Source organism: Camelus ferus, chromosome 5 (genome assembly GCF_009834535.1).
Source record: "Camelus ferus isolate YT-003-E chromosome 5, BCGSAC_Cfer_1.0, whole genome shotgun sequence".
Taxonomy (NCBI): domain Eukaryota; kingdom Metazoa; phylum Chordata; class Mammalia; order Artiodactyla; family Camelidae; genus Camelus; species Camelus ferus.
In genome coordinates, this window is record NC_045700.1 from 33,589,759 (window position 1) to 33,612,689 (window position 22,931).

The 22,931-nt window shown below is 44.4% G+C and overlaps 1 protein-coding gene and 1 long non-coding RNA gene across 10 annotated transcripts; both read right to left on the bottom strand.

Annotated features, from left to right (window-relative positions):
* Window positions 1-412: 412 nt before the first annotated feature.
* NR4A2 (nuclear receptor subfamily 4 group A member 2) lies at window positions 413-10,506 on the bottom strand. Of its 9 annotated transcripts, none has more exons than XR_004319866.1 (8): window positions 8,454-10,504; window positions 6,626-6,749; window positions 5,278-6,143; window positions 4,360-4,489; window positions 3,805-3,968; window positions 2,698-2,900; window positions 2,127-2,184; window positions 413-1,977 (listed from the first exon to the last, which is right to left on the bottom strand). XR_004319866.1 is itself a non-coding variant. In XM_032479464.1 (8 exons), exons 3-8 carry the CDS (start codon window positions 6,139-6,141, stop codon window positions 1,721-1,723), a joined length of 1,797 nt encoding a protein of 598 aa, XP_032335355.1. In that variant the 5' UTR covers window positions 6,142-6,143; window positions 6,626-6,749; window positions 8,454-10,500; the 3' UTR covers window positions 413-1,720. The 9 variants fall into 9 exon arrangements, 7 of the variants coding, with proteins under 7 accessions (XP_032335355.1, XP_032335359.1, XP_032335354.1 ...); XM_032479464.1 differs by having other exon boundaries at window positions 2,127-2,305; window positions 8,454-10,500; XM_032479468.1 differs by having other exon boundaries at window positions 2,127-2,305; window positions 5,278-5,965; window positions 8,450-10,500.
* Window positions 10,507-17,363: 6,857 nt separating this feature from the next.
* Window positions 17,364-18,930, bottom strand: LOC116663629. The gene is made up of 2 exons (XR_004319867.1): window positions 18,314-18,930; window positions 17,364-18,196 (listed from the first exon to the last, which is right to left on the bottom strand). It is a non-coding gene; the product is annotated as an uncharacterized LOC116663629 (long non-coding RNA).
* Between the last annotated feature and the right edge of the window lie 4,001 nt (window positions 18,931-22,931).

Genomic DNA, 22,931 nt, shown 5'->3' on the forward strand with positions numbered 1-22,931 from the left:
TGTGTTGGCTTTCTGAGTCTTAAGAAGATACTTTCTAAACACTGTGCAAGACAAAAACTTGACAGGACTTGGGACCCTGCAAAACTTCAAAAGCTGTTGGCTTTCCTGAACTTCTCTTCTGAAAGCTGCACTTAGTAGCAAAGCTAACAGAAGAGCTGACATACTCTCAACTGATTCTGATAAATGTAGGTTACCACACTGGAATATTCTGGTTAAGGAAAAATATTGTACTGGATCCTCTGGATAATTAGTTCAGTTCCTCAGTTCCTTTTGCCAGAATACATCTAGGCTGTCAGTTTGAAACTCAGTTGTTGAATAAGTGATCTAACTTAAATCAATCTCCAATTCTGTCTATGGTATATTGCTGTTTAGTCATCATTTTTACCTGACCCAGAAAGAAGACAAAATTTGGTTCATTTACATAGTTTATTGTTGTAAACATTAAAATTGTCTTTCTCAAAGAAAGAATATATCAGAAAAAAAAATCAGCGTCTCTAACTGTCATACACCATAGAAAAAAAGGCAGTGACTCATTTCATGTGCCATACTGGAAATATACAAAGAAAAATACTACAGAATATGGCAATATTAAAATTCTTACTCAAACATAAAGTAATATATTAACTGACAATCTTAGACATTAAAAAAAAAAAACATTCAAAGTGCTCAGTAATTTCCAGGGAGTTATGTATATTATAAGCACTCTGGAAATGGTCAAAAGCTGCTGCATGCAAGTTTTGTTTAGCTTTAGACAACAAAATAATCAAGATATAAACTTTCTTTTATCAACATCAACGGTACATACAACACTTACAAACAAGGAATGTTGGACGGTGTTACAAACACTATGTGTCCCTTTTGATTCTCTGATATGTAATACTTGTGCCCACCTATTTTACAATTGAGAAAATGTTTAAGCTCAGATAACTACCAATCTTTATAAAATCTAACAGACTACATAGTGTCTGAAATACTATTTATATAATATAGACATTACTGAAGTAGCAAGTGCCTATAATATTTTCAACCTAGAATCAACATGCTTGTCCCTTTTTTGTGTAGTTATTTTTTTTTTTTTGCAAACACACTTATCTTTTAGTATTTGCAATATTTATTCATAAATAGGCACAAAATAATTTAAAAAGCCAAACTGCATTGGGTAAATTTACAAGCCTTTGCCTTCTTCAACTCATGCCACCCACGCAACATTTAGTTTTACTATATATTACATCTTTCTTTACAGCAGAAAACTTTGGAGTCTTTTAAAGGGCAATACTTTTGTGTCCCCTTATGATGTGGGTGTGTGTATATATGTGTGTATATGTATTACATTTGTCTTAACTGCAACAACCAAACATGGCCAAACGTTTTCCATCACACATTAGTAATCTTTCTTCTGAACAATAAAATTATTTTTAAACCGATAATAAAAAGTTTATACCACTGTGTGTAGTCCGTGTTCTAAATCCAGGATGCCACGGAGCCAAAATGCCCTTTCAGGTTCTGCCTGCAGGTTAGGAAATAGCAACAGTTTTTGTTTTTGTTTCTGTTTTTGTTTGTCTGTTTGTTTCTTTAGGGAACAAGGGGCTGGGGGTGTCTGGGAGGGGTGGGGGCCAGCTAGAGCTGAGGCAGCTCAGGGGGATCTCTCTGCCCTTGTGACTTGCCCCCTCTGGACTTTTAGGTTTCTTTCCAGTTCCTCTGAAGTGCATGGAAGGAGGTCTTAGAAAGGTAAAGTGTCCAGGAAAAGTTTGTCAATTATTGCTGGTGGTGGTACCAAGTCTTCCAGTTTCAGGTAGAAAATGCGCTGTAGCCCCTGTGTGCAAAGCGTACGGAGTTCTGGGAGCTTCCCCAACAGTTTGGACAAATAGTTGGGGCGGTTCAAGCCCCCATTATTGAAAGTCACGTGGTCTTTGAGACAATTTACAATCTTATTTTGCAGTTCTTCCACTCTCTTGGGTTCCTTGAGCCCGTGTCTCTCTGCAGAAAACACAATCAGAAACAAAAGGCGAATGCACAAAGCAGTTAGCTAGCTGACAGGATCAGGGAGGGTCGGCAGCAAGGGGAAACCGGGATGAATCCCGCTGGGCAGTTCTGGAGGAGAAGTGCCCTGTGCCTGTGGTACTGACCTGTGACCATAGCCAGGGCAGCAATGCAGGAGAAGGCAGAAATGTCGATGTTCATATTCTGCAAGTTGGAGGAGAATTCAACAATGGAATCAATCCATTCCCCAAAGCCACGAACGCATTGCAACCTGTGCAAGACCACCCCATTGCAAAAGATGAGTTTACCCTCCACTGGGTTGGACCTGCAATTAATACCAAAGAGAGAGAGGGGAGAAAAAGAGAGAGAGAGAAGCTAAACAACTAATTACTTGAAGAGCAATAAATGAGGGATTTAAAAGGCACCTAATTACCGAAGAGTTAATAAAATGTAGACCAGTGGACCTTGAAAGGGTTTAATTTCATAACAATCAAGAACGCCCCCTATCCCACCTCCATCCCACTCATTCAAGGCTTCTGGGCTCATTCCTTCCTTTCTCTTCCTTTGATCTACTCCCCTTTCCCTCTATTCCCTCTTTCACTTCCCATTCTGTTCTTCCCTCTTCCCCCCACTTTACTTCCATTTTTCTCTTTCTTTTCCTTTCTTGATACCTCTCTTCCTCCATTCCCAGCCTTCCTGGATTGCTCTCTCCATTACCTGTACGCTAATCGCAGCACAAATAGTTCTAAGAAAGCCGATTCGAAAAGCAGGTCTTGGTCTGCTTTGGGCAGGTCAGCGAAGCCCGGGATCTTCTCAGCCCAGCCCCTGATGATCTCCATGGAGCCAGTCAGGAGATCATAGAATTGCTGGATATGCTGGGTGTCATCTCCACTCATCTGATAGTCAGGGTTCGCCTGGAACTGGAATTTCATTTTAAAAAGCACTTAATGAGGTTCTCTAAAATATATAACCCGTGAAATTGCTAACCTCGTTTCTAGTAGGGGAGCCAGGTTTTTATAACAATTAAACCTCTCTCTGACCAGTAAGGAAATTAGATGTTCCGGGGCAATTAATTCAATTAGGGATGGTGCTATGAGGTCGCTGCTTTAAATATGTAAATTACCATTTCCATACAGACTAAATACAGTGCCAACCAGCCCTGGGAAACGTTCACTCTTATCTCCACAAAACAATTGACACGTTAGTATTCATGCCAGTCCCAGAGTGGGTCTCAAGCAGAGACGCCCTTTGCAAATCTTAATAAAATTGCAGTGGCTTCTAGGTTTGCCCGACATATTTCCTTCAATTAAAGCCCACACATTCCTCACAGCTGGGGTAAGAGGAATCTGACCACTTGATCCCCCACCCACTACCATTCCTTATACCCTCTCTCTTCCCCTTCCCCAACCACCCCCACCACCACCACCAAGCAGGCATCCCTCTCCCTGACAATGCCAGAGAGGATGAGGATTAAAGCATCTCTTTGAAGGACTGGGGATGGACCCCCAGGCAGAGCATTTTGCATAGCCTCTGGTTTGGGCATCAGAGGCATTACCGTGCGAGTTCGTGTGTGCACAGTGGTACTGGGAAGGGGCCTCACAGAGATTTCACCACTGTGGCCTGTCCTCTCTTACTTCCTCTGCCCTGGCCTCCTGTCGACACCCCCAGCAACAAGGTCTGTCTTTTGTGGCCCTGCCCAGAACTGTGAAGTCATGGTCTTGCCTGCTTCCTTTATCCCTTGGGTCTGGAGGTTAGTCATGAGGGGGGAAGGGGTCCTGCCCATCTGTCAGTTTGTCCACATGATACGCCCCGCCAGCTTCTTACCCTGGAATAGTCCAGGCTGGTCATAGCCGGGTTGGAGTCGACATGGGCCCTGACAAGGGCACTGATCAGACTCACCGGGGGCGAGGGGGGAGAGGGCTCCTGTGGGCTCTTCGGTTTCGAGGGTAAACGACCTCTCCGGCCTTTTAAACTGTCCGTGCGAACCACTGCAAAGGAACAGCTGGATGAGCGCTGGACCCAGCTGCCACCTCGGCCCCTCCCCGGGGAAGGCCGCAGCCGCAGGGCACCGGCAGGCAGAGCAGGGCCCCACTGCTTGTAAAGACTTTACTGAGGAGAAAAATTTAAAAATGCAGGGTTGCTTTATGTCTTCTTCCAAATGGGTCGTGTAGTTCAAGGCGAGAAGGGCCTTGGAGGCTTTCTCTAGGGCAGGATGGGCAAGCAGGCAGCTGGTGGGTCTTAGAGGCCAGAGGCCGGTAGTGGGGAGCAGGAGAGCCCCCCAACCCGCTTCGGCTTTGAAAAGTGGAAAGTGGGGTTGGGGTAGGAGCAGCGGTTGCCCAAAGGCGAAGACTGGGGAGTGGGCTACTTGCCCCAACCTACCTTCTTTGACCATCCCAACAGCCAGGCACTTCTGAAATCGGCAGTACTGACAGCGATTCCGACGCCGCTTGTCCACTGGGCAGTTTTTATTTGCTAAACACACGTATTTCGCGTTTTTTTGCACCGTGCGCTGCAAAAGGAGATAATATAGGCCGAAGAAAAATATTTTTCTCTTGAAAATCCAACAACCCGGGGAATCCAGAGACAATTTCTGAATGGCCAGGATCCCCACTCCCTCTCCACAAACAAACACATACACAACTACTTTATTATTTTTTTTTCCTTTTCCTTTCTCTGTCTTTTCTTATTCCTCCCCCAGGGCATTTAACAGAAGAAAATTGATAGCGTTAACATTTGAGCTAACCTTGCCGCTCCTTGCTGTGTTTTATATGCCAAGAGAAGGAGAAGGAGACGCTCAGTAAATACAAATCCGTGGGCATTCATATTATTTACATTCCTTAGAGACCTTCTCTATTTAAAATGATAAGATTATTCAATCAGGATGGCGAAATAAAGAGATCACTTAATTTGACCATAGGGAATTCTGTTCCACTTGGTTAGCTCAGACACGGTTCTCTGTCCTAACCAATTTCAATCTGAACAGGGAAGACAGCTCCTAGCACATGCAAATGACCCTCTTCCAATTCGGCTCCGGCAACTTCGGGCGGGGGCCTGCCGGCTCCTTTGCGTGCGGGGGATGCAACCCCGGTCTGTCTGTCTTCCTATTTCCCTTTCTCAGGCACCAGAAGCCCCCGCCGAAGACCCGGGGCGGCGGCAGGGCAGCCTCCGCGGACCCCGGGAATCGGACGGTCCGGGACCAGCTGGGGCTGGGCGCCTGCACCACTGCGGAGCTCGCATTCCGAGGCTCTGGGCACTAGGGGGCCCCTACCTGCCTCCTCTGCCCCCGGCCTGGCTCACCTTAAAGAACCCTTTGCAGCCCTCACAGGTGCGCACGCCGTAGTGCTGGCAGGCCGCGTTGTCGCCGCACACGGCGCACAGCCCCTCGTTGGAGGGGGAGCCCCGCGACGGCGGCGATGGCACCTGCGTGTCGAGCAGCTGCGAGGCGTGGCCGATCTGCAGGCCGGGGAAGCCCATGGACGCGGGCTTTCGGATGGGATTGGGCACCGCGAAGGTCTGCCCGTCTACCACGTGGTGGCTGCCCGCCGGCTCTGGGTTCATAGGGACGTGCAGAGGCCCGTCGAAGCGCATTTGGCAGCTAGACACGGGGGTGCCAGGAGGCGACTGCTTAAAGGAGAAGAGGGAGAGGCGGGAGACCGGCGTTTTCCTCTGCTCGATCATGTGCGTGGTGGCCACGTAGTTCTGGTGGAAGTTGTGGAGGGAGCCTGGGTCGTCCCACATGGGGCTGTGCTGCACCTGGAAACCCGGGGTGGTGGGCGTCGGGGGCGAGGAGGGCTTGTAGTAAACCGACCCGGAGTGCGGCATCATCTCCTCGGACTGAGGGGGCAGGTGGCTGTGTTGCTGGTAGTTGTGCATCTGAATGTCTTCTACCTTAATGGAGGACTGCTGTCCGGACAGGGGCATTTGGTACAAGCAAGGTGGCTTGACGTCGTAGCCTGTGCTGTAGTTGTCCATAAAGGTACTGAAGCTGGGGAGAGAAGTGGTGGCAGTGATTTCAGTGTTGGTGAGGTCCATGCTAAACTTGACAAACTCTGGAGTTAAGAAATCGGAGCTGTATTCTCCCGAAGAGTGGTAACTGTAGCTCTGAGAAGCGGGGCTGGCTCCTTGAGGCGAGGACCCATACTGCGCCTGAACACAAGGCATGGCTGGAAATGAAACAGGGTAATATACACTCAGCCTGGTCAACTGAACACTTTCTCCCGGGCTCGGGTACACCTGGAGCTACACCGGCAGCCCGCGGTGGTCAGAGAGCGAGTAGGGGCGCGAGAGGAAGGGCGGAGAGCGCGAATACTGCGAGGCAAAACAGTGCAGGGCAAGGAAAGACTGATCCAATAAAGACCCAGAATTGGAAAGCTATTGAGGGTCTCCATTCCCGGATATTTCCAACACCTCCCCCTTCATCCACTTTCATGGACAATCCCGCTCCAATGAGCCTTTCCTCTGAAGCTTTGGTTCAGCAAGCTCAATCTGGAAATAAAGTTGAATTGCACAATGAGAAACTTGTTCCCGAAGGCGATGGGTCGGGAAAAACTTAAGTTACAGGGCTTGCTGAGAAAGATCCCATTGCCCTGTTTCTTGACGTTTAAGGAACCCCGGGGAGAGAAAGAAAAAAAAAAGTTGCACTAACCTTCAGCCGAGTTACAGGCGTTTTCGAGAAAACTAAAGGTGGACAGTGTCGTAATTCAAAGAAGGACAAAGTTTCCAAGATTTTTAGAAAAGCAGTGGAGAGCCCAGCCTGTCGGATCTCCTCCCTGAAATAAACATACAGGAAGCCTCAGGGTGACTTTCCGGACAGATCTGGCTGGGCATCTGTATCACCAGGCAGGCCTTTTTATGCCCTCCTTGATTGTTTTATTGGAAATTAGTGTGTAGCCTTTATCAAACTTAGCAGTTAAAATGAATATGTAAAAGACATGGCTAGAAACAACAGAAAATTTCACCTACTGACTGTAAATCCTTGCAGAGAGGGTTCTGAAGGAGGAAAGGTATTCCATGCAGTTATTTAATACTTATGATGAAGTAAACTGGCCCCTTTGCTAGGGTCTGTATGGGGGCAGTGGGAAGGAAGTGTCACTTCCCTTTTAGTTTAATTCACAACTGAATAAAAAGAAACTAGAGTTTAATAAAATACAGCATTGAAGCTTCTTGATTTTTTTTCCTTTGGTGAAATTAGCTTTTCTTTTAGGAGGGGTGGAGGTAGAAAGTAGAAGTCAAGAATATAAAATGTAAAAACAATCTTTCCCTCCACCCCTAGGAGTTGCAAAATGTTGTTAGCAAGGCCTGGGTAGCCCTGAAGGCAATCTGAATGGAAACATCTGGATTTCCAAAGAGCTTTTGATGGAGCACTAGGTTTGGGGATACAGGTGAACTGGCATTCACTTTTCCAGGAAATTTGTCTTTCATCTTTAATGGTCAAGGGGTAGAAAGAGGGGACTCTATTTTTCTAGGAGCATCTTAGGTCAATTGCAGAGAGAGGTAAATTCTGCTTATCCAATATTGGCACCAGTGTTAGAAGCGCCTCTCAGCATAGCAATCTGAACACCTTCCCTATCCAGCCTTCCACAATCTGCCTACTTGCTGGAACAAGGCATTATTGTGTCCTAGTAATTTTCAGATGTTCCCACTTGGAAGACATTCTAGAGCATAGACAATTTTATTACTAATGAAAAAGAAAGCCAAGCATCCAATCCTTCTGTTCTCCCCAATCCCTTCATAATCTTGCTACATGGGGGAGGGACAGTAACCAGAAAAAGTAGAAAGAAAGGAGACTCGACCCCCATAGCCCATGACAGATATGCCTGTGTTGGACGTTAACCCTCTGGTAACTTCGCAGCTTCATAACTGTACTCTGTTCTGTCTCTCTGTCTCTATCTCTCTTTCTGACAAACTCACACACACAAACGCGGCATATGTCAAAACCAGAAATTTCAAGCAACTTAGTAATAGGACACTCTAACAACCAACCGCGCCCCTCCACCCCCTTACTCAACAATACCCAGGAAACATCGGCACGCTGACCAGTCCCGGTGACACAGTTCCCAAGCAACACATAAAATGAAGAACTTTCTTTCTCCCTGTCACTTTGTGGGCAGCGTCCAAGGCCCTTGTATACGCAGAACTTGGAGTCTCCGAGTCCAAAGACAACAATCATTCGCACTAAGAGCAAACTTTGCACACATTTCTGCGGGCAAGTCCGCAGCTCCCCAAACTATGCAAGCCTCCCTTCCACGCCCACCAGTGAGGAGCCTGGAAGCCTCTGTTGGGTAGCAAAGCAGGAGTTCCGACATATAGCCTCTGTCGCTGCGCACACCTACTCCCCATCCTCCCATCCAACTCGCGCTCCGCACCTCTGGCGCCCACTTCCAGAGAACCTGCACCACAACAAGCGGAAAGAAGAGACGGGCAAAAGGAGAAAGGATAAAAGAAAGCGAGCTGTACAGGCTGCACTTACTCACTTAGGAGTTCTCCGCGTCTCTCTTCATTCATTCAACTCGGCCGAAGTGCAGTTCCCTCCCGGAGTCGGGGTGGCAGGGTCGGGGAGGGGGTGGGCGAAAGGGGCACAGGGAGCCGGGACGCCAAGAGCCGGGAGGGAGCAGCGGAAGGCGGCCGGCTGGGCAGGCGAACGGGACCGCGGAGCCTAGCGCGAGCCACCGGGCGGACTGGCCCTGGCCGCCAATGTGCCTTTGTTTATGTGGCTCGCGCTGCCGCTGCCAACATTCACCTAAAGTCTCCGCGCGTCAGCGCGCGTCAGCGGCCTGCCGCCCAATCGCCGCGCCGCCGCGCTCCCCAGACTCCTGGCCCGCGCTCGCTTTGGTATATTTCCGACCTGACGTCACGAGTGGGGCTGATTTTAAGGTGGGAACCGTTCAGGGTTCACCTTGGTAGCCAGCTAGGTCTTTTATTTTTTTTTTCTTTTTCCGAAAGAGGTGTGACCTCTCCACTCAGGTCTGCGCAGCCCGCAGCACCGCATCTCACCTCACTTTCCCCCCCAACCCCCACGCCGCCGCTACCGCCTGGTAGTTCACACGTGGAGGAGGGTGCAACAAAAACCCGGGCGGAAGGGAACCCAGGCGTGGGCCAGGTAGCCAGCACCTGAAATCGCACGAGATGGGGTGTGCCTGGCAGCTCCCTAACCTCACCCACCCACAACTGTCACCCCCATTAGCGGAAGCGTACAGATGTCCCATGACACAAGATGCTCAGAGGCTCAGGCACTAGGGGTGGGATTTCCCTAGCCCAGCGCACCCCCATTTTCTCTCTTTTCCTGTCCCTGGCCTTCTCCACCTCTGGCATATTCATATTCTGTCTGTCTGTCTGTCTCTCTCTCTCTCTCTCTCTCTCTCACACACACACACACACACACACCCCACGGTGGAGGGGAGTGGGTAGGGCCTATTTTCTGTTTCCTTCTTTCCTTGTAGTGCTCACGTGCAAGAGAGGACGTGGTGCGTGAGAAGGGGAGGGGAGAGGAGGGAGGGGAGAGGAGGGGGTAGCCAGTGACCCACCCCTTCAGGGATCCCCGAAGTCTCCCACTTTCCTTTTGCAGACAATGCAGCCGAGCAGCAGGCAACAGGTGTGCCTTCTGCAGATAGGTGCTCAAGTCTCACCTTTTGCCATACTTTGACACTCCTGGGTGCTCATCAACTTGTACCTTTCCCCGAGGTTTAGAGAAATAAATTGACCCTCCTCTGAAGCACAAGGGCTCTCATAGCCTCAATCGGAGAGCCAAGAGGGAAAGACTGAACGTGGGGAAGGCGTGGGGAGGGGTGAGATCTCTGCAAAGCGCACGGTGTGTGCAAACAGCCCTCCCAGGAGAGGGGCCTGGCGGGCGGCGAGCTCGCGGCACCCCCGGGGGCGGTCCCAGTCGCCGCCGACTCGGCTTCACAAGTCAGTCCACCCTCCACGCTGAGGGCGCAGGGCGCTTTCTAGCAAAGAAATACTGCTTCTCCCGGGAGCGAGCCCCCTTCACGCACCCTGGGCCCGAGCTGGCGTGCCTCGGGGCTTCTCCATGGGGCTGGGGGAGGAACCAGGGGGAGGGAAGGTTCGGAGGCGTCCCCCTCCTCCGCCCGCGAAGACTTCCAGCCGCCCCTCCCCCTCGTCGTGGCTCGCTTCCAGGCTACGGGGGCCCCTTTGCATCACCCCCCATGCTGGTGTTCCCAGTACTGGCCGGCCAAAAGGGCCGTGGAACTCTCCGCGTCCCCAGCCCCTCAGCCCTAATCTGCACCCCCGCCTTTGCCCGCTCCCGGCAGCCGGAAAGGCGAAGCCATCAGATGCCCCGCGGCTGCCCCGAGAAGCCGCAGGCTCTTCTGCGCCGCAGCCTCAGGAAAACCTACGTGACCACCTTAAGTTTCCCCCAGATGTTGCGATTGCCGCTGCTTCTGCCGCTGCCGCTGAGGCTCAGGGGTGCCCTAGCGGGCGCGAGAAAAAAATAAAACCAGGAAGTGTGTGTGTGTGTGTGTGTGTGTGTGTGTGTGTGTGTGTGTGTGTGCGTGGTGTGTGTGTGTGTGTGTGTGATGTGTATGTGTGTTGGGGGGGATGTTGTGGTGGCGGGTGAGGGTGTGTGAGTAGAGGGGTGAGGGGAGGAGGGCGAAGAATAGCTTATTAGCTGGGTAGCGTCAGCGCCCTGTGGGCAGCAGCGATTCCACGCGAACGAAAGGGAAAAAGTGAGAGTTTGGAGAGCAGGGGAGAAGGAAAGGGGTGGGGGTGGCGGTGACGCAGGGGCGCAGGCATTGACGCACCCGCCCGGCTGGGCCCAAAATAGCAGCAGCTCCAGCTTGGTGGCGCCCTCCCGGGTTCCCTTCCCCTTCCGCGAGGGAGCAGGGCGCGGCCTGGGGGAGCTTTCCTTGATCCCAGCAGTGGGCCAGGCTCCCAGCAGCTATTTTCAGGCAGTCGGAAACTCAAGCGCAGCCACGCTGGGGTGGCGGTTATTATTTTTTAATATATTCCTAGGAAAGCGGAGGCCGGGAGAACTTTGTTATAACCATCCCTCTCCATACACAAATACGCAGATCTAAGTAGTTATGTTCCCTCCACAGGCTCCTCCTCCCTTAAGCCATTAAAAAACACTTGGCTTTAGCCTGGGTTGAGTCTGCGGACAATTTCTAAATTCTCTCCCAGAGAGTGGGAAAGTGTGCTGGAGTTCTTAAAGTGAGTTCTAAGGAAGACAAACATTGTAATGTGATGCGTTATTCTATAATAGCAACCTGTCGAGTCTGGCTTCTTGATAACAGAGCCTTTGCCCAAGTCTTAAGGCACCCAAGATCAAGAGGCAGTTTTCACAGCAGCTTATTATAAGAATGATTAGTAACTAGAAATGGACTGAATAAATATAATTAAAATGGGGGGGGGATGTGGCTTTTCCCTTTCTACTCTACAATCCGTAAGATTCTTCTCTTCAGAAATTCCTGTTTTAGTTCCTGGGAAGCGTGTCTTCTTAGGAGGACACACCGGATGCAAGACTGATAAACCGACTTAAACCAAGTATTAGGTAAGCTGCTTCCTGGGTTGGCGTCTTGGGTAGGACTCGGATGTTCTGGATGTGGAAAGAATCCAGTAGACATTAGAAAGTGTAAAGAACGACCACGCTCAAAACTCCAGACTCCTGTGTCCCCACCAGATTCTGATGGAACGAAGAAGTCTCAGGAGAACCGGCAATGCCTGTAATTGACTGATCCTGTCAGTAGGGGGCCTGACTCCACAACGTTCAGGAAGATGCACCCCACACACATACACACTCACACTCACACGCACATACGCACAAAGCTAGCTATTTACTACTTAGGCCAAGCCCCAGGAGAGCTTGCTGCAGGCCCAAATATTCATTTTCTGCTGGAATTCATAAATAAGTACAAATCTTTGATTCTCTTCTATTTTTCTCAAAAAAGGGAAACAGTTTAACACTGGAATTAGGTTCACAGTAGATTTTCTTTATTTCCTCCTGCCTATGTTTAGCTCACTGTTAGGTCACAGGAGGGAGAAGAATCAAAATGGTAATAAAATCTCTCATTTTATCACCAAGCAGTTCAAACTGGCATATAGTTTGGAAAAATGAAAGCATGTTTTAAAATCCTATGATTACATGTTTAAATAAATTATAGTTTAGAAGAGGATTCCTGTGGGTGTATTTGCTAGTACATAAGAGTATGCTTTTGTGCATAGAGGTTTAATTACACATATAATGGAACCAAAATGTAGAATTGAACAACCTTTTAGAAAATGTTAAAATGATGCTTTAGGCTAAAGAAAACTAAAATTCTGCATTTATATGACTGTAATCCTTCAAGATTCTTGAACATGAATAAATTCTTGAATACAAACTATTTAATAACTCAATTAAAATACAATAATGTTTTTTCAGGGCCCAGAATCTGATATAACTTTAAATCATTGCCATGTATAAATATGTAAAGCAACCCTAAATGAAGGTCTGTGTTCTTAAGAATTTAAAATAAATAGGAGTAAAAATTAGTCCTATCCATAAGTACCTCCTTCTTTTCAAACCAACTAAAATAAATTACAAAATTATTTCTCTCAGTATACAGTATTAGCACACCACTATATATAAAATGGATAAACAAGGATTTATATATTATGTGTAGCAGAGGGAACTATATTCAATATTTTGCAATAACCTATAATGAAAAAGAATCTGAAGCTCTACACCTGAAACTAACACAATATTGTAAATCAACTATGTTACATAAATAAATATATATATACATAGTATTATATAACCTCAGAAAAAGCATTTAGAAAAGTAATGTTATTATATTATGTTTTATGATATTAACCAATACTAAGCTGAACATACTGGTACATGTATAGAAAAAATTATTTTAAAGAAGAAATGATACATCTAAACTAAAGTATTTTATTTTATGCATGGCTAGGAAGATTATACTTAATAAAACTGAGCTTTTGATATAATTTAGAGAGCAAACATGGATTTAATTCCATAGGATTTTCTATCTTAATGCATGGGAAAGGGGCCTTTGGGGATTTCGCTATTATCCCAAAATGTACTCAGAGTAGCCCTTGGCCCTTACAGTTCAAATATAATAAGCAGACACAACTTTTATGCTATTAAGAATCGAGGTAACTAAAGATGTTTCATAATAAAAGTAGCTAATGGAACCTATGTTAAGCATAAAAATGAGATACATTTTAAGTTATATTTGGACAAACTTCATGGCATTTGTTGCCATTCGGCAGGAAGTTTTATATTAGTGATAAAAGAAAGAAATTTTCACCTTGAAAAAAAATCAGCTTCTGAAAACACAAAATCATTTTTTAATATGGAAGGTTTTGGTTTCTTGCTTTTGCCATTTCATTTGCATTAATAAGATATTAAGTAACCAATCATTTGTTCCTTTTCTATAAGATGCTTAGGGAATAAGTCAATTGCTTAGCTGATAATTCATATTTTGGGTAGTTGGGGCTTTTACTCAGTTTTACCCAGCCCATTTTTCACTCAAAATCACTTAATGCAAAGACTTTAAAAATTATTTCCTACTTTGATTCAGAACTCACTTCTACAAATGGGTAAAGATGTGCAGAAGAAAGCAGCACTCTTCTTTTCTAGAAGCATCTACTTGTAAATTAAAATTATAAAACTGAACATATGGTAAAACCTCATGCCACTCAAAAAGTATTTTGCATAATAAAAACACTTCATCTTTTCTCTAATACTTGACTCTCAGTAACTATCTCCTAAATATTTGCTTTTAAATTAATCATTTAATATTTTCTTTCTGTTGTGGTGGTGGTAGTAAAATACACGTAACATAAAATTTTCCATCTTACATTTTTAAGTGTACAGTTCAGTCATGTTAAATACATTCACATTGTTGTGCCTCCATCACCACCATCCATTCCCCACAACTCTGCATCTTATAAAACTAACTCTGTACCCATTAAACATTAACTCTCCATTCTCCCCTTCTCCCAGCCCCTGGCAACCATCAATATTTTCTTAGGTAAGAATTTTTTTTGATTAAGCAAGGAAGGGTTAACTTTGGTTTTAGATTTCATTGCTAGTTTCAGTAAACATGGGTGTCATTAAAATGGACAAAGTCCTTAAAGACATTTTAAAGATTCTGAAAATAAGTTGCTATAAGCTAAGAAAATATCAAGGACACTTGAAATTCAGAAAGTAGCTAAGAACATTAGTAACCATCACAGTATTACATATATACATTTTCTTTTAGTTGACAAAATACATACACTTTGCATCAGTTCTTATATTTGGCTGGCTAGTTTCTGTTTTACCTTTAATGATAAAATAACCACTTGATTTTTTCCTTCAGACTAACTGGCATATAGAAACCTCTCAATTTAATAAAAAATGAAGATATGGTATTGACATATCATGACAAAGGCATATATGCCCTTTTCTCCATCATAATTCTGCAATTATCAAGCCTACAATTTGAACACTACAAAAGTAATGTATAGTAAGGACCCTTATAGTGATAAGTAATAAATCTAATTACCATATCCTTTGAATAGATGTAATATAAATTTCATTGCTCAATTTTAAGTTCTAAAGTTAACAGCATAAAGTTGAAGTTGAGTAATTAAGTAATCCTTATATAGACACTTATTAAAGTATTTATACATATTATCTTAAATCTACATCTATCATTTTGCCAATTAAAATTAGGACTTTAATTGCAATTAAGTAATTTAATTGCCAATTGAACAGCAAAATTGCTAAGTGACTAATTTTAATGCCTATTTTAATTACCAATCATGACTGGGGAGGGAGCTAATCAAGTTACATCAAGCAGTACCAGAGTAATGATGTGAAGAAAAAAAAAAAGTAGAACAAACATTCAAGGCTACATGCTTTAAAAAAAGAAACATAAATTAAAAAATGCAAACACAATCTTATAAATGTGTAAAAATACTGTATTTCAGTATCTGAATACAGAACATGAAAGAGAACAAGATTAATTAAAGAAGCTTCTGCCATTCTTCAAAGTAAGGAAAACTGAAACAAATTTCTATGTGGTATTTACATGGCCCTCACACTAACCCAGATAAAAACAAAACTGCATATAGTCAAGAATAAAAGACTGTTTCCTGCTTGGCTGGTTAAATATTTACAGATTGACAGTTAAAAAAAAAATTGTTTTTAACGAAAGGCTATAAAGGAGAGAAACAAGTTTCCAATGCAGCAACGTGGGTTTTGAATTTGAAAGGCAAACAGGACTAGGGCTGTGGGACTATATACTTTTCCTGATGGCTCTCCTCCCCACTCCCACTCACTGGAATGAAGTGTTCTATTAGAGGCCTGATGCCTATCCATAACTGGTCCCATGGTACCTTGAGAAAGGCATATATCTGTCCTATCTTAAATATTTTAAAACACATTCAAAATGAAAAATAAGAAAGCAGTTAGGGTTACAACACAATTAAAATTACTTAGAGCATGGGGAAATAATACCTTGTCCTAATAGTATTTTTTTGTTTTCAATTACAATATATATGCCCGCTCAAGATACGACTGTAAAGGAGCAGGCAACCAGAAACACTGGTGAGAATCTTGGCCAATGCAAACACATTTTTTAAAGTTTTCAAATTCAAACAAATTCTCCAGATTAGCAATATGGAAGGGCAATATTGAAAGAGGTAGGTGCAGTTGGGAGATCAAAAAATAGAAGTGATTCCCTGGTAGGCAATTAACAATGCTAGTACTTTCCAACGAGATCGCCTTGGCAGCCAGCCACCTTATCTAGAGTAACAATGGACATCCATCAAATCTTCATTTAAAATAAATCATGATGCAAGATACGTATCTTGTTTTTGTTACTGTATATGTATGCCAAATATACACAGTTTTTATCTACAAATGGGCCCAAAATTGCTCACATGTATGTAATATTATAACTTGAGAAAAAGCAAATATTGCTGCTTAGGATTTTATGTACTAATGCACTTGCATTCTGAAATGAATCACAGCAGGACTTTCAGCCTGGCTTTTGAAGAAGGACCACATTAATAATCACGGGGCTTGAAAAGAGCCTGCAATATCTGCTCATGACAATAACAGCTTTATAAGGTGAGTTCTGTGTGACTGATTAAAGGACACACTCCCTGCCTATTCAGAAGTCTTGGAGATGGAGTCATTATTGACAAGCTCACCACTGATCAAGGTTAAAACTCATCAAATGCTGATGCCACAGAGAGAAATAGTCTCAGCCACTAAAAGATTACCAAAACCAATGTCCATTAAAGGTTGCCATAACTCAGATCTTAATTTGTTCTGTATAAAATTTTCTGCCATTTATATACACAAAATATCTTATATGATAAATATTAAAATGATTGCCCTGACTCAAGCACTAGATAACGAATTATCAGCCATTAGAAAATGAAAAAAGGAGAAATATTATCTTGTAATTTCAAAATGATTCTGAAATTTGACATGACTGAAAATTTATACATTTTCAAACTATGTCTATTTTGTATATTTTGCAGTGTATCAGTTCACATGAATTAATATGGTTTACCTATTGTTGGAAGCAAAATCTTTTAAAAGATGTATGTCTATAGCTTTCAGATATTCCTTAATAGGTAAAAGTAAAAAAAAAAGTTATAGCAAGTTATTTTACCCTTAAATTATTTGTTTTTCAGTGCTGCCTCTCTGCATTAGTGAAAGAAAAAGGAGTGATACAGTAAAAGACAACCATGTTTATAATCTGAAATTAGAGGCAATTATTTAAACATTTTATTAGTCACCAGGATTTTTTTTTAAGGCTTGTTAAATATTACAGAAATCATTCCACTAGGATCTAACAGAAACCTCAGTATGCTGTCACTGTCTTGTTGATGGGGGAAAAAAAACAAACGACCTATACCACCACATACAGGATTCAAGTTAAAGTAAAAACAGTTGAGTGTGTTGGGGGAAGGAGGTATAGAAACTAGTTTGCTGAGGAGGTCCTTCTTATATTTCATATTCCTGAGCATTTTTCTGTAAGTTACTTTCCTAAGTTAAGGAATGACTGAAGTATAAAAACCCAGAGTTTCAAATAGTTAATAAATGGATTTAGGAGTTACACTGAAATGACTAACAGAATACATACTTTTCTTAGGGGTCCTTTAATTTTCTGGGTTCTTAAAGTATGGTGTTCCAAAAGATTGCTCTTAAGTAACTAGCTCTGAAGTCATATTCTCCCTCATCGATTAGTATCTGATCAGCTGTTGCCAACAGTTTTGCTAAATTTTATAAATTTTCTATCAGCCAGAGTTGGGGGGCAATACAAAAAACGGATTTTACAGCCAGAATAATTTGACAGAGCCCCTCAAACTACAAGTAGATGTTGTAAAATTTGAAATGTAGCTCTGTAGTTCAATTTATACCACAGGAACTGTGAGATGCTATCTTCCTGTTGTTATAACGTATCAGGTCAAGGGATATAAATTGTACCAGGTAATTCATTTTACCGTTCAGAGAGTCATTAAATTCCTCCCAGAATATATGTGATTGATATTCCTGGAGGTGAAAGGCTAAAGGAACCATATGGCAACATGTTGCATTCCGTATGCTATCTGCCCATTCGTGCTTAAGCTGCCATTAGCAACATCTGTACCTAACGGAAATCCAGCTGTGCCGACGCCGCCTGACGGAATTGTACTTGGGGGGGGGGGGGGGATCTAGTTTAGCGCCATTAACTTGAGACTTAGAGTCTATCTACCAGGACGGATGGAAGCTTTCACAATTAGACGAGACGACACAAATGCTTTATTAAAGTTTAATTTTGAACTCCCAATTAGCGAAACTGCATTACAAATCGATTGCAATTTCCTAGAAGGCACAGCAAGTTCTCTGCCTGCCTGCCACGTGCGAGAGGCTCCGGAGCAAGCTTTCCCAGCTCCCGGCTGCAGAAAGGAGACGGTTCAGAGCTGGTCTCCGCATCTCAGGAAGTCCCTAAAACCCTCGCCAGCCCCTCCTTCCGCAGGGCGGGGGCGTTCGAGGACAGAACCCGCGGGGCCGGGCGGGGGGGGGGGACTCCAAAGTCCCCGGCATTGGGGCCGCGGGAGGAGAAGGGTGGGAACGGGCGGGGGAGGGGCGGCTCGGGGTGGGGGGGGCGGGGGTCCTCCATTATCTCGGCCTCTCTGGAGAGAGCTAGTCACGCAGAAGTTTCTCTTTCGCTCTTCGCGCTACACACCCAGGTTGGCTTCCTGCGCGCTGCTGAAGGGGGCGGGGTGGGGGCAGGAGTCCCAGAAGGGCCGCCCGGCGTCCACACCCACCCTACTCCGCTCCCCCGACCCCAAACAAAGCCCCCGCTCCAGGTCCTGGATACGTTACCTGCCCGGCGCTCCCGGCCCCTCGGTCACCGCTTCCCCCGCTGGGCGCGCCTTGGGCGGGTCCCGCTCTCCGGGACGCACAAAGTGGTCGCCCCCGGCCGGCTAAATCCCCCTCTCTAGTCAGGTTGTGGGGCAGGGAGGGGAAATGGGGGAGGTGGAAGCGGAGGCTAGGGCAAGGAGAACTTACTGATAACATTTGAAAAGAAAAAACAAAGAAAGAAAGAAAAGGAAAAAGCAGTTGGCGGGGCCCTGCCAGGGGCAGAAGAAGCCGGCTACCTTTCGGGGGTCGCGGGCGGGAGGGAGAGGGGTCGGGGAGCGGCCGCCCGCCCCCCTCCCCCGGCCCCCAGCGGCGGCGGCAGCTGCACACACAGAAGCCCATTGTCGCTGGTCCCCGCGTGCAGCCCCGCGGACTCGGCCCCGCGGCCAAGCGCGTCAGCGGCCCCGTCAGCCGGGCCGGGCTCCGTGACGCGCGCGCCACCCGCGCTATAAATAACCCGCTGCCGGGCGGCTCGGGAGGCTTTCCAGTGACGCCGGGGCGAGGCGCGGGAGGAGGAGGGCGAAAGGAAACAATAAAACCAACCGCCACTCTCCTCCCCGGCCTCCCTCCGCCCTCCGGGGCCGCCCTCGGCCCTTCCTGCCGAGCTCCCGGGCCCCGCCCCGGCCCACCCTGCCCGAAGCTCCGCGCGGGTTTGGAAAGGACCTAGCGGAAAGCACGTCCTCCCAGCCCGCGGGGACACCTGAGGGTCGGGACCCATCGCTCTCCCCCGGGGCAGGAGTACGGGCTACTTACACACCCAGGGACGGGACCGGGGAGGGAACTTGGCGACGAGTTTAGCGATGGAGTCGCCGTGTTAACTCCCAGATTGATTTAAACAACTTGATGCTTTCTCCACTCTCCAAGGCCCATTCTAGTACAGGTCGAATGTGTTTATGGCAATAAATCCTTAGTTAAAACAAAACACTTCCCTCTTAAACGTCCTAATCTAGCTTGAAGTATGTGCCTTGTTTGCACCTCATGGGGTTCTGCCTACGTCCTAGTCTATATCTGAACCATGTCCTTCCTTAAACTAAACCGGAACTCCACCGGAATTATTGATCGAGGTTTTTGTGGGGCCAGGCCTAAGTTACTGTTTTCATCTGGGAAGTTGTATAAAGGGTGCCAAGTAGAAGCAGCGTGGACGCGGGTTCCAGGACTCATGTTCTGAGTCCCAGAGCCTTTTTGCGTGATTTTGGTCTTGATTAAATCATAGGTCTTGAACAAATCATAGGCCTTGAACATAGAACATTTGCATTTTCCAAAGTCTATAATCTTTCAACGTTCTGGACTTTAATCAAGGCTATCAGTTAAAGGGGGCTTTCTCTATAGGTAAATTTTTCTGGGGACTTTCTGTTCTAGCTTCCATACTTAGGCAATTCTGTGTCACACCCAGATACTCCTCCAATTCATTAAGGTGCCCATATACAACTGGAAGTAGTCTTTTCTCCCAGAACTATCAATTAATAGATTAGTAAGATAGTAGCTTCTCCTGAGCAAAATGTCTCAGATATATGAACTCCACGGTTTCTGAGATGCTAATATATAATTTACAGATGCAAGCAAAGTTTTGAAGTGGCCAGGCATGGATAGAGTGAGTTAAACGGGCTTAGGAAATGGTTCTTGGTTCACAATCAAGACAAAATAGTGTAGTGAAGGATTCACCAGGCTGGGAGTTGGAAGACTAAGAAATTCAGGTTTATAGTTCCGTTTTCATTGTATCTCTCTTGCAGAAATCACAGCTTGTCTCTGCTTCAGTTTCCTCATCTTCAAAATGAAAGACCAGTGGTTTCTAAGCACCTTTCAATACTAACATTCTAGGACTCTACAGAATATAATTGTGTTCAGGTATAGAGTTACTAATGTGAACATCCAGTGTCTCATGGGAAAAAGATACCTAAATGTAGAATAATTCAGTCTTCTTACAATTCGTTATTTTTAAATTTTTTTCAAAAAGAAAATCTATTAGGGCCACTTCAGAAAAAGAATGAATTGACCTGTGCCATTAAAACTATTTTAGGAAGAAAAGATAGTTGTCACTATTTGCTTCATTCACATGACAGCAAACATAATTGTAATTTGATGATGTCTTAGGCCCTCTCCAACACCATATTCACCGTGTGAGTGAATAAATTATGAGAAGCAAAATATAGGATGAGGACCACTTTCTCCAAATTTGCCCCTGAACCTGGCTTCTATGGTCTTAGGAGGAAGTTTTCAATTAAAAGACACTAAATTGTTTATCAATGAGCGGTATTTATTAGACAAGCAAAAGTCATTTGATTGACCCTCACTAGGGAGTCAGAATTTGCCTTATTCTCCTGTCTCCAGGTTGGTGAAGGTAGAAAACATAAAAGCAGCAGAAACAAGTTCAGAGCCAAAGCATTTGCTTCACATAGACACCAGCAAAGTGTGATCACAACTAAAAGTTAACCAGTATTTTCCCGGTTCCCAAAGCACATCTGTCTCCCTTTCCCAGAAAATGTTATATATTTCTGATTTAATTTTATCTCTGTATCTTTCTTCTGAAGCTAATAAACAGGTATTTTTCCTTCGCTGCTACTTTCCTGAAACTCCCAGCTTCTCATACAGTTTTAAATTAAAACTTTTTTGTTTATGTCTTATCCTTTTTCATGTGGTCAATTCCATCCTCCATTATCCTTATCCTTGAAAGTTTAACAGAACGAGAATTAGAGTATCCAGGCTAAAATTGAAACATGCCAATTTTAGAGTGGAGAAAAAAGGTCCATTTGAGGACTAGAAGAAATATGGTGAAACAACCAGTCTCCTCAAAATAAAAAAAAAAAACCCCAGAACAATCATGCTGAAATTTGTGAAAATAGGAGATTGAAAATATGGAAATCTTTAATTTCGATCTCCTTGATACCATAAAGCTTGTTACCATTTTTTAAACAGTGAATGTTTTAGAATGTGGACATTTCTCAATATTTCCAAAGTTTCTGTCTGCCTGAAGTTAAATCCTTTGAAAAGACTCTTCTATGTTCACAGTATTGAAGAATTTATTAAAGAAACTACTGTGCACCCATGCCTTATTACTCAGTTAATCCTGATCTATATGTAGAGAGTGGTGCCAGCCAGGTTAAGGCTTCAAAGAAATGAGCATGAACATTTGCCATAACCTACACAGTATAGTTTGGATGATAGAAAATTCATTTTGGAAAATATCATTGAAGTTATAGTATAAGAAAATTCAGTAACCTTCAAATAGATAAATAGAAAGTTAACAAGAAAAGTGATAATGGATTCTCAGCATTGCAAATGAAAGGAAAGGGGCAATGGAGGTCACAGAGCTAGGAGCTTTCTGCATTAAAAAGCCAAGAAATTAAGGCAGGCAGTGTTCTTAAACATAAGGTTGACTAAATTCAGCAAAATTAACAGGATTTCCAACATCAGTTCTAAATATGAACAGATATACACAACTGGCCCTCTGGTAAGATTGTCCTGATTTTAATGGTTTATCCCCAAGCTGTACAGCCTTTGGTAACTCCTTGGTGGGATCCATCATAACAACTTTGTTCTTTCTGTATAAATTATAACATCAAACCAGGATTTGTTAACAGTGAATTTTTAAAAATTCTTTGTGAGGGTTCAGGGTCCCAAGTCTGTTTGTGCTCTGATCTATTCCTGGCCCTTCTTTACCCCTTTCTAGTCTGTATCACAGGGGAGCCAGTTCTGCCCTTAAGACTGGGCTACCAGCTGGGTATGACCAATGGAAAACAAGAGCCGGAAAAGGGAGGGCTGGAGGATGGGGAAAGCCAGGGTATTCTCCGTGCCCCCTCTCCCCGCCCAGCTCCTGCCAAATGCCCTGTGACTCCCTCCTGACCCTGGGCTCCAGTAACATTGTCTTTTCCCTTTATTCCTCCCGCTTAAGAATTGTAGTGGTGTTTTCCTATTCAAAATCACTTTTTGGTTTCTCTTCTCCCTTCTATCACCTGTCTTACAAATTCCTTAAATTAAATTCTCCGTGTGTTAACGTCTTTAGAACAGTTTCTGTTTTTCTGGTTGGAGCCTGACTCGATACACCCCATGGAAGGGCATTATTGGATTATATACATGGAAAACACTATTATTCCTTGATTTTCTTTTAGTAGAAATTTTTTTTTTATTTTTTAACGTGCTATTTATTTATAACGTGCTATATTAAACGTGCCAATATAGGGTTCAGTCCTCAGAAAAGCAGAAGGAAACTCAGCACATTAAAAAAAAAAGATCCTTTTTTCATGAATATAATGTTCAAAACTACAAACACAAAATATTATAAGCTTTACTGTTCATTAGTCAGAGCAGGGCAATATTTAACTGTGACTGATATATAAATTCCATACTAAAAAGAAGGGTGGCATATAATAGCTGTCAAGACTTAATTTACAACACACTTCTGTAAGGGCAGCTCATTCACTGGCTTATTTGCCGTGGTCTTCTCGTATGGGGGGGCGGGGATAGAGAAGAAAAGAAAAAATAAAACTTTGTATTTCTAATTTGAAATATCATGTGTGTGAGTCCTTGGGATACTATTTTGAGTCTAAATTATGTCTACACTTTTTTTCTTCCTGTGTTTTCTGCT